Here is a 12138-nt window from a genome sequence, read left to right as displayed (position 1 = left end):
GTGAGACAGAGTTGTAGGCTATCCCTCATGCTGTTCAGTCTGTATATTCAACAAACAAGGAAATTAATTTAGGAAATGAGACACTAAAAGCAGTAGATGGGTTTCGTTAGCTGGACAGTAAAATAATAATCGAAGTACAGAGGATATAAAAGCCCGCCCGGCTAACCGCGCGGTCTAACGCGCTGTTTATCAAGCGGGAAGGCGTACCAGTCTCCGCCACGAATTAGTGTCGAGATTCGGTGAGCCGGCCAGTCTGTGGATGGTTTTTAAGGCGGTTTTCCGTCTGCCTTGGCGAATGGCGAATGCGAACTGGTTCCGCTTATTGCGCCTCAGTTACACTGTGTCGGCGACTGCTGCAATAACACTGTCTCCACGCTTGCGTTCACCATAATTACTCTCTACCACGCAAACATTTGGAGCTACACTCGTCTGGTATGAGACATTCCAGGGGGAAAGGGGGGGGGGGGGCGGTCCACTGGGGGCCGAACCTCACAATAACATAACCCTAGGTTCGGTGTGGGGTGGCAGTGGGGTGGGTGGACTGATGTAGCCTGTTGTTGGGTTGCGAACCACTGAGGGCTACGGCGGGACGAAGCCTCTCCGTCGTTCCTAGGTCCTCGGTTCAATAATACACAGTACACAGAAGATATAAAATGTTGAAGAACAACGGAAAGGAAAATGTTTATGAAGAGGGGACATTTGTTAACTTCGTAGACTTTCGAAGACAACAAGAAATCGTCAGTTTTGTGCTGGAGGGAAGTGTGGGCGGGGGGGGGGGGGGGGGGGTAAAAATAGCAGAAGGAGATCAAGAGATGAGTCATGAAGCAGGTTTAAATGTATTTGGGTTGAAGCAGTTATTCAGAGACGGAGACGCTTGCGCAGGATAAAGTAACTTGAAGAGATGCATCAAATTAGTCCTCAGTCTGAAGACCAAACCAACAATCACCATGGAGAACGATGTAGTTCTTGAAAAGAGGCTAATTCCAAATCGCGTTGGACATTGGAGAAGAAGTAAAGCATAACAATAACTTAAAACGTTTTGTCATTATTAAAGACTAAGTTTGAAGTTACAGTCATTGTATCGTATAAGGACTGTACTGTTCATTAATTACGCCATAATGATGTTTACTTAATAAATCTGTTTCCAGGCCTTTCTGACAATTAGCTACCTTGAATAAACATTACTGATATTTTTGTTTAGAGTTTTTATGTTTTGCCCATTTTTAGGATAGGCATACATCAGCCTGGTTCCTGCACAGAGCGAATGGAGTCGCACTTGGCATATGGCTGGACTTCCTCAGCAGCGTTTTCGTCGCCGTAGTGACGTATGGTTTCTTCGCGCTCTCAGCAGGTGAGATCAATGAAGCGCTTGTGTGCTCTGTGAGGCTCGGTTCAGCGCCTCTTGTGCATACTTGTACTGTTTACTTCCTTGTTCTTAAGGGGATCGTCGTTGCTTTGGGTAACAGTCACTTGCAGAAATCCTGTGTGGAGAGGAGGCGCGGTTTTACATGAGCCTTTGGTGTGTGTTACTCTGTGTCCGTCGACAGACCGAACTAAACTCCTCCCAAACAGGCCATGAGGGCCCAACGGTATCGACCGGACGCCGTGTCATCGACAGCCCACAGGCGGTGCTGAATGCGGATATGGAGGGGCATATGGTCAGCACACTGCTCTCGCAGCCGTATGTCAGTTTCCGAGACCGGAGCCGCTAGTTCTCTACACAGTAGCTCCTCAGTTTGCCTCACAAGGGCCGAGTGCACCCCACTTGCCAACAGTGCTCGGCAGACCGGATGGTCACCATTCCAAGTACTAGACCAGCCCGACAGCGCTTAACTTCAGTGATCTGGCAGGAACCGGTGTTACCACTGCGGCAATTCCGTTGGCAGAACGAACTAAAAACGATAATTATTAGCGACTATATATAACAACCCTATTACTTAGAGTCAATATACCGGTTGACAATTATTGAACTATTTGAAAAAAAAAGTAAATTACTTACAAACAATGGCGTGCACACATTTAATTCAACATGCAAACGTCGCTACACATATTCGAATTTAGGTTATGACATATTCGATATGCTTGCCATCACTGGCGATGATGTGGCGCAGAAGAATAGTGATATTCCGCGTGACCCTCTGAAGTGTCGGAACATGGATACGGTCGATGACTTCCTGAATGGCTCTTTTCAGCTCAGCAATGATTTTAGGGTTATTGCTGTACGCCTTGTCTTTAATATAGCCCCACAAAAAGGAATTGCATGTGTTCAGATCTGGAGAATGCGGCAGCCAATCGAGGTCTTCTGGGTACCCCAGAGCCAGAATGCGATCCCTGAAGTGCTCCTCCATGACATCAAACACTCATCTGCTTCGATGAGGTCGAGCTCCGTCTTGCATGAACCGCTTTTTGTCTAAATCAGGATCACTTTGGATAATTGGGATGAAATCATCTTCAAAAACCTTCACGTACTGTTCGGTAGTCACCGTGCCATCAAGGAATATCGCACCGATTATTCTGTGACTGGACATTGCACATCACACAGTCACCCATTGAGGGTCAAGAGACTTCTCGATAGCGAAATGCGGATTCTCAGTCCCCTCTACACATCAACTTTTCTTATTGACGAACCCATCTAAATGACAGTGGGCTTCGTCGCTAAACCAAACCATGTATGCAAGTACTAATTCCCACCATGCCCCACAGCCAGCCTTGCAGTTTGAAGAAAGCGCTTTCTCAACACTCTTGTGTACGGTACGTGCATCCACCTGTGTAATAGAGGTGAAACTACTCCCACATTCTAGGCACAGCTCAGTAGAACGGGTCATTGCGGCCTGTGTACGCTGTTCAATAAGTCAGTATGTCTGGAAGGGTGTTTTCATGCTTAGCCCGCGTGCACGTTATCACTTTTCGACAAGTCGCCGTAACGGGTATTCGCCCGCCGCGCTGTAATAAAATACTGAAGGTCTCCTCCGCCATGTTGAGGCGTAGCGCCGTATAACGATCCTGCCTTGGAGGCGGTTAAGTGGGAGATGTGTCTCAGAGCTGGATAGTGAAAGATGGTGACGCGAGACTGGACGCACACGTAGTTTATGTATCAGCCGAGAGAGTACAGTATTGGATAGGGGGACTGATTTTAGTTTCGATTATGCCCAGTAGAGTGCACTAAAGTAACAGAATGTTTTTCATAAACTGTTCTAATATTTTCATAAAGTGTTATTATGTCTTTTTGTGCATGTAAAATTTTATAAATCTGTTTTAGCAGTATGAATGATGCGTGAGTGTGGTTTAAGGTTAATATGAAGATAATTGTTTAACCAGTTATGTAGTAGGATTTAGTGTGGGAACATTTCGAAAAGTATGGATATGAACAAAGGGGATTTTTGTGGAATAGATTTGTAAAGTAAGTTTATGGTAAAGGGAAAGTTAATTCAGGTATAAATAACAATAGTAAATATCTTTATGCATATTAGATAATTACGTCGGTAAAAAGTGCAGTCGTGAGGTTTACTATTTTGCGATTGGTTATGGATGAAAAGCGCGGACTGACGTGGGAGAATGTTGTTTTGCTATTGGCTGTTAAGTAAACTGACCAATAGTAAAGCAGTATTCCTCGCGCGCCTTTCTCTGCTGGTAGAGAAGACTTGGAGTATTGTAGAGAAGAGTCGGAGCCTAGCTGTGAAACAGCTCGGACGTGTGTAGTAGTAGTTCCGATGGAAATGATAAGTTGCCGAATCTAGCAGTGTTTCATACATCAGAAGTGTGGTAAAGTGACGGCATAATTACTCCAATGGGCGTGTAGAAATTTCGGAAATTTTAAGTGAATTTTGTGACGAGAAAAGACATATATTCCGCGTGGCGTATTGAACAGGTTGGTGGCTAAAAACTTTGACTGCATTTGGTACCGACAGACTTAATATTTGGCGAGAATTCTCAATCAAAAACAATCAGTATTTTCGTAGCTATTACGTTTTCGGGAAATGCTACACCATAAACTTGCTAATGTGAGTGAGAGGGATTGTGAGTGACTGTGTTAAGACTAGCACGGGCTTGGCACTGATACTTGTTCATCCAAGTTTCAGAATATATTAATTAAGGATAAAATTTCCAATCTTTCATATCATGTGAAAACTTTCTCCCGAAACGTAGGTTTAGTGACTTTAATTGCAGCCTGGTTCACGTCGAAGTACAGTAGGTTTCGCTCGGCTTTCGTACTGATGATCTGCTGAGACAATGTTCACAGGTAGGTGCAGGTTCGTCGTAAAGGGACGGAAAGAACCGCGCCGCCGTAATGTCACTCGTGGTCTCGACGGTCTGACGATCTTGATAGATTATAGCTCGTAGGTTCGCCGAGTAGGCTGAAACGGAAGCGTTCGCTGCCATTTTAGAGGCGAATGGGAGGGCTGTGTCGTACTATGAAGTACTCAACTTTCTCCACACGATCAGTTTGACCTCTAGGTGTCAGCTACCAATAACAACAAAACCCTCGTAGCATCGTGGTGGACTAGGGAACTCCTGCTGTTGAGCCTAGATCACAGGACGATATCGTGAGACTCCCCATGATTGTCCTCCAAAATATCCATCCCTTCCAACGACTGCACATCCTCCAACAAATTTCCCTTGCAGCCTGATCTGTATTCCCAATCGACTTACTCCCAATAGCAAGTGCACTTCCTATTCACCTGCCTTGACCTCCTCGTTTAAACCCTCTCCGCTCCTCACCTACATAGCCCCACTCCCTGTCCTCTCATCATGATGTGACAGCAACACAGCATCCGGCACCGCAACATTAACTTCCTTCCAACTAATAATCCTCTATTAATACATGCCGTATCACAACACAGTTTCCATACTTTCTTCCTGAATGAAATATTCCTCCAACTCTATCATACCATCTGGAGCTCTCTGTATCTCCTCCACCATACAGATAATCTAGAGGTCACGTTTCAATTGGCCACCACAACAACATCACTGTTCGCCACAACCCTGACAATACTTGCACTGAACACCTTACCTTTTGCTCCATAACCTTAACCATTACCTGTGCCATCATTTTCATACAACCTAATCACACCTTCCCCTATGACTTCCTCGCTCACACCGATTACATATTTTCCACCTATGTTAGAGCCAGTGACCTTAATATCCACAGCAGATCCCCTGCAGAACTCCAGCAGTGGCATACGTTTACACATTTCCTTCAAGGTAACATTGTCCTCATTCTATAGCATACCCATCCTGAAAGTAGCACCACTCCAGATGTCGACTTAGCGTCTCCCAGTCTCCTCGGACATCTCACAGTAGAAGCCCTTGTTCCAACTGGAAGTGACTTACGTGTTCTTCATGGCATATTACCTCATCTCAAAGCACCTCGTCCCAATCTCCACCAACAGATTATCCAAGGTCCCACCTACACGAACAGAATATATACCAGTACAGTAACCGCTACATAATTTGGAAGCCATATGCTCGTCATCCAGAAGCCTGGTGACATCCCTCATGCCATGCTCTTCCTACAGCACAGACTGTATATCGGTCCACATTCCTACCAAGTCCATATATCTTCCTCAGCTCCCTTTTCCGGCAAGCCATACTCCTCCTCCAAGAATCCCATCGATTATGCTGCTCCTTCCTATGGACTTGTGGCAGGATACTGTCAAGTATCGTTGGCAAATACACAGATGTCTCAGGAACTTATTAAACTCTACAAGCTGCCGAGACTGGCGCACATCAAACCCAATGCTACAGTACCCCTTGACTTTTCCAAGTATAGGAATGCGTTCCATAGAATTACTTGCAGTAATCCTGTCCCTTTCTATCTGCTCCTCCACAACAAACATCCACTATCGGACAACCTGAGCAAATTTGATCCCTTTGCGTCCTATCTGTTCGACATCTTCTCCATTCCTGAGGCACCTCATTCCAATTTATCTGTATTCCTTGCAATCAGTGAACGCACAGATACTACTTTCGCACCTCTGGCTCCCAGCTTTCACTATTTGGACAACATGTTACAAACAGAATTAAATTGATCTATCACACTACAGACAAAAGAAGCATTTCACTATAAACAGACACATTTCCCCCAGCCATGACTACAGTATTAATCGACGCCTTAAAGATGCCCCCTCTCCTTTCTCCCCACCCTCGTAACATGCCCCTCTCCACGGTTACTATCCTGAACTATGGAAAACCTGCAAAGTACTACTTTTACCAAAATGGCACAAAACGCTACTGATACGTCTCCTTACCGCCACATGAGCCTTACCTCAGCGTTTATTAAGGTCACTGGATCTATTCGCTCCTGACACAACCACCTACACCTACATATCTACATATATACTCCACTAGCCACCAAGCGGTGTGTGGCGGAGGGCACAATTCGCGCCAAAGTCATATTTCCCACCCTCTGTTCCAATCGCAGATCGCACGAGGGAAAAACGACAGTTTGAACGCCTCAGTACGAGCTCTTATTTCCCTTAACTTTGAATGATGATCATTACGCGATTTGAAAGTTGGTGGTAACAATATATGCTCCACATCCTCGGTGAAGATTGGATTTAGGAATTTAGTGAGCAGCTCCTTCTTTTTAGTGCGTCGTCTATCTGCGTGTCACACTTCAAACTTTCTATGAGATTTGTAGCGCTCTCGCGATGGCTAAATGTACCAGTCACGAATCTTGCCACTCTTCTTTAGACCTTCTCAATCTGTTGAATCAGACAGAACTGGTAAGGGTCCCATACAGACTAACAATACTCTAAGACTGGAATAACTAAAATATTGTAAGCTATTTCCTTTGTTGAAGGAGTGCATCGCTTCAGGATTCTACCAATAAACCGCAATCTCGAGTTCGCCTTACCCGTTACTTGTGTAATCAGATCATTTTATTTGAGATCATTTCAAATAGTCACACCCAGATACTTGACTGATGTTACCGCTTCCAAAGACCGATAATTTATTTTGTACTCATACATTAATGGGGAGTTTCGCCTTGTTATACACAGTAGGCTGCACTTACTAATATTGAGAGATAACTGCAAGTCATTACACCACACATTTATTTTCTGCAAGTCCTCATTGATTTGATCACAACTTTCATGTAATACTTGTAATACTACTTTCCTGTAGACTGCAGCATCATCGGCAAACAGTCTAAGGTCGCTGTCAATACCATCAACCAGATCGTTTATGCAAATCGTAAAAAGCAGAGGACCTATTATGCTGCCCTGGGGCACACCTGAAGTTACGCTTGTTTCTGTTGAAGTCACCCCGTTCAGGATGACATACTGCTTCCTGTCTGTTAGAAAACTTTCTATCCAACCGCATACGTCATCAGATAGACCATAAGTGCACACTTTTTGTAGCAAGCAACAGTGCAGAACTGAGTCAAACGCCTTTCGAAAGTCAAGAAATACGGCATCAACCTGGGAGCCGGTATCTAGAGCCTGTTGTATATCATGCACAAAGAGGGCCAGCTGTGTCTCGCATGACCGCTGTTTCCTAAAACCATGCTGGTTTCTGCAGATGAGCTTCTCAGAGCCTAGGAAGGTCATTATGTCTGAACAAAAAATATGTTCCACGATTCTACAACAAATCGATGTCAGTGAAATTGGCCGGTAATTATGTGCATCTGATTTTCTACCCTTTTTATAGATTTCTATGACCTGGGCCTTCTTCCAGTCCCGTGGAACTTTCCGCTGTTCCAATGATCTCTGATAGATGATGGATAAGAATGGTGCTATATTTGTAGCATAGTCAACATAAAATCTTACGGGGATACCATCTGGGCCAGATGCCTTCCTGAGGTCTAAGGATCTTAATTGTTTTACAATCCCAGATACACTAAACAGTATGTCAGCCATCCTTTCGTTTGTTCGATAATTGAAAGGCGGAATGGTGCTGCAGTCCTCTACCATAAACGAGTTTTTGAAAGCTAGGTTTAGAATTTTGGCCTTCTGTTTTTCATCATCAGTTACATTACCCGTACTGTCAGCAAGAGAAGGTATTGAATTATTTGTAGCATTCATAGATTTTATGTAAGACCAAAATTTTTGGGGGTTATTTTTAGAACCTGCAGATAAAATATTGCTTTCAAATTCGTTAAAAGAGTCTCTCATTTTCCTTCTGACAGCTGCTTTCATTTCGCATAATTTCTGTTTGTGAGCGGGACAGTGACTGCGTTTAAAACGACTGTGCAAAATTCTCTGCTTTCTCAGCAACTTCCTACTATGTTTGTTGTACCAAGGTGGATCCTTTCCCTCCCCTATACTTTTGCTAGGCACATACTTCTCTAGCACGTGGTGGACAATACCTTTAAATTCAGACCAAAGATGCCCAATATCTTTGTGTCCCGTGGTGAATGCTTGGAGCTGATTATGAAGATATTCATTAATGACACTTATTTGCTTTCCCAAACAAGAGAACTCTACGCTGTTTCTCTGTTTGTTTCTCAACTTACACTGACATAGAAGCCACAATGACATTATGGTCGCTAATACCTTCTTCTAGATTAACTTACTGAAAAAGATCAGGTCTGTTTGTTACCAAGATATCTAATATGTTCCCATCTCGAGTTGGTTTTCTAGCGAATTGCCCAAGGTTGTATGTTCGCTCCTAGAATAACTTCACACGAATCTTTGCTTCTGTCCCCTGTGATAAACGTGTAATTTTCCCAGTCAATGGATGCTAGATTAAAGTCTCCACCTGTAATTAATGGCCGGCCGCGGTGGTCTAGCGGTTCTAGGCGCGCAGTCCGGAACCGCGCGACTGCTACGGTCGCAGGTTCGAATCCTGCCTCGGGTATGGATGTGTGTGATGTCCTTAGGCTAGTTAGGTTTAAGCAGTTCTAAGTTCTAGGGGGCTGATGACCACAGTAGTTAAGTCCCATAGTGCTCAGAGCCATTTGAACCATTTTTTGTAATTAATGGATAAATTGGATATTTACTTCCTATGTACTCAAGACTTTCCCTGAAACGTTCTGCGACGTTTGTTGCGGATGCTGGTGGTTTATAAAAACATCCTAATACAATGGTCAATCCTAGTCTGATTGACAGCTTTATCCAGACTATTTCACAGTGCGATGCAATATCGATCTCAACTGCATTTAAACAGCTTTTAACTGCAATGAACACACCACCTCCTATAGCATCAGTCCCAACCTTCCTAAACATTGTCCAATCAGAGTTCAAAATTTCACTGCTTTTTATGTCTCGTTTCAACCAGCTTTCGTTACCTAATACTATATTGGCGTTGCTACCGTTTATTTCAGAGATTAACTCGGGGTTCTTGCTACAGACACTTCAACAATTTACTAACATGAGATTAAGCATATTTAAATCGTTTGGAATGACCTGCTTAGGCGAACTAACAATTTTTACAGTTGGCACGCCAACACTTGAGCCAACACCACCTACTTCCTGTCAATCAGTGTGACTTCCACCCAACTTCTCCTCTGATGACCAAATCCTCTCTCTTACTCTAATCCTATTTCACCATCTCAACACACAGATATCCGGCATTTTTATCTCCCTCTACCTAGAGAAAACCTGTGACCATGTATGGCATTCTAGTGTACCTTCCAAACTCCAGACTTATGCACTTACAATTAACTATGTCTACCTTTCTGCATCCTTCCTATGTAATCTCCCAACCTTTGTCACTATTACCAATACCAGTTCCCATAGCTTACACCCCGTTGTGGGTCTGCCCAAAGGCTTCCCTCACCTCTCCTCTTCTTAATTTCCTGTGCACTGTTGGTACGCCGAAAACAGCTTCACCAGTTCACCTTCTTTTGTGTGCTGACATCACGCTTTCCTCGTCCTACACCAAACGCTGCAGGAATCACAACGACCCTTCCAAATCAACACTGATCACTTTAGCCTATTGGTGCAACCAATGGCTCCTCAAGATCAACCGCTCCAAAACCAGCGCAATAATTACACAACGAACCATATGCAGTTTGCATCTCTATGGGTTCCACAGCAACATAACCTACTAGCTACCCAACAGAAAGCCCACATTAGATTAAAACTAGCAACTGGACGATCTTGGCGATTGCATCCCGCTACTTTCCTCCATACCTACTAAACCTTGATCTGACCTACCCTCCCCTATGCAAATCCATGGATGTCTGCTTCGCCTAAGACTCTCAAAGTCCTTGGACGTCATACACTCCATCTTGCTACAAGCATCTATTTATCCTCCCCCATATGTATCCTTTTACCATCTGATGAAATTCCCATTCGTCCTCGCTAACACTAAATACCTTTGTATATCCTGAGCTATCTGCAAACTAGACTCCAGTAACCCAATATTTTCCCCTCTGATCACCAATCCTAGTATGCCATTGCACCTCTACCACACATCCCACTGTCACTACATTTGCATGCATGATATATTCTACTAGAACACAGCTTTAACCGACTCCCTCTCCGAGACAATATAATCCACCCAAGTATTTATTGGTACTATCAACTTTAGTTCCTCCTCCAACTATCACATTCGACAACAGGGCTCCCTCCTCCTTCTTCCACATCCTCTTCTTCCCATCCATTCTCCTCTTGATACTACGGCCCTGCCCGCCCACCAGGGTCCTCCACATGTTCTCTCTACCCACTATTCATTTTATCACCTACCTTTATCTCTATTCCTTCCTACGCAACCGATCCCTATATGTTCGCCTCCACCCCTCCACCCTATAGAACTCATTTTCGCCATCTCAAATTCATTCCTTCTAGTGGAACGTCCTTCAGTACTTAAATGACAGTGCAATGCTGTTTTTTTACAAGAATGCTACCATTTCTGTAAATTGTTTTAAATATATTTTTGTTTTTGTCTTTCAGGCGTTAAGAGGCAATGAAAAATCAACATTTTTAATGTTTTACATAAACGCCAACAAAATTTATTCTTTTATTGTTTTTAAAACTATCTGTAAACTTTTCTTCTTTTGGTGAAAATTCCAGAATGAGATTTTCACTCTGCAGCGGAGTGTGCGCTGTTATGAAACTTCCTGGCAGATTAAAACTGTGTGCCGGGCCGAGACTCGACACAATTTAAATCTGCCAGGACGTTTGACGAAAATTGTTCATTATTTGCTTATGTTTAAAAGCTTTCGGCTGAATAGAGGGTTTGTTGTACTGCTGACAGTTCACTTAACGCTAATGTGAGGTAAGGGGAGGGGGGGTGGAATAACGATAAAGAAAGCAAATTATAACTTCTCATTCAGACATCACTATTTACTAACTTTGTGAGTCAAGTTCGTTAAACTGTGTTTATCGAATGGTAGCACATTACGCCTTGCAGTTTGTTATCGATGCGTTTTATTGTTTTCAGTTTTCGTCTTGTGCCTAAAAATTGCTCTGTAGGCGAAATTGTGATAGTGAAATACGTATATAATGAAAACTCACAGGCAAACGGCAGCAGTGAAAAAAAGTTTATTGGTGAACATGACACGCACGTCACATGGCATAAGTATTTAGGGGTAACAATAAGGAGCCAGGTCATGTAAAATCTATATTATGGAAGGCGAATGGAGTTCTTGGGAATAACAGTGCACCTCGAAAGGCAGTGCTCTGCTCGCATCCTTTCAAGTAGGAATAACGATAGAAGTGGAAAAAATTCAGAGGTGCGCTGCTGGAATCGTAAGAAGTCAGCATAACCCATACGAAAGTGTAACAGAAGATAAGCCAGAAAGAGGCTTAGCTCTTGTGAAACACTGTCGAGAAAATTTAGAGAACCTTCTTTTTTCGAAGAAGACTATGCGAGCATTGTGCTTCTTCAGTTGGATTTTTCATGTAGGATCCAGAGAATAAGAAGCTAGAGGGCGGGCAGGAATAGGCAGACCTTCTCTCTCTCCCCTTGCTCAATACACGATCAGAGTAGGACAGAAACAATAATGTTGTTGTTGTTGTGGTCTTCAGTCCTGAGATTGGTTTGATGCAGCTCTCCATGCTACTCTATCCTGTGCAAGCTTTTTCATCTCCCAGTACCCATTGCAACCTACATCCTTCTGAATCTGCGTAGTGTATTCATCTCTTGGTCTCCCTCTACGATTTTTACCCTCCACGCTGCCCTCCAATACTAAATTGGTGATCCCTTGATGCCTCAGAACATGTCCTAACAACCGATCCCTTCTTCTGGTCA

At 43.6% G+C, this 12138-nt stretch overlaps 1 protein-coding gene across 1 annotated transcript in view; it reads left to right on the top strand.

Moving 5' to 3' along the window:
- The window catches only part of LOC124774916 (ATP-binding cassette sub-family C member 4-like), a 296627-nt gene that overhangs the window by 233327 nt on the left and 51162 nt on the right, over nt 1-12138 (top strand). Inside the window, exon 19 of the mRNA XM_047249591.1 lies at nt 1228-1351. Coding sequence (XP_047105547.1) covers nt 1228-1351 — 124 coding nt within the window. The remainder of the gene's footprint in view (nt 1-1227; nt 1352-12138) is intronic.

Source organism: Schistocerca piceifrons, chromosome 2 (genome assembly GCF_021461385.2).
Source record: "Schistocerca piceifrons isolate TAMUIC-IGC-003096 chromosome 2, iqSchPice1.1, whole genome shotgun sequence".
Classification (NCBI taxonomy): Eukaryota; Metazoa; Arthropoda; class Insecta; order Orthoptera; family Acrididae; genus Schistocerca; species Schistocerca piceifrons.
This window is presented reverse-complemented; position numbering and strand designations above follow the sequence as displayed.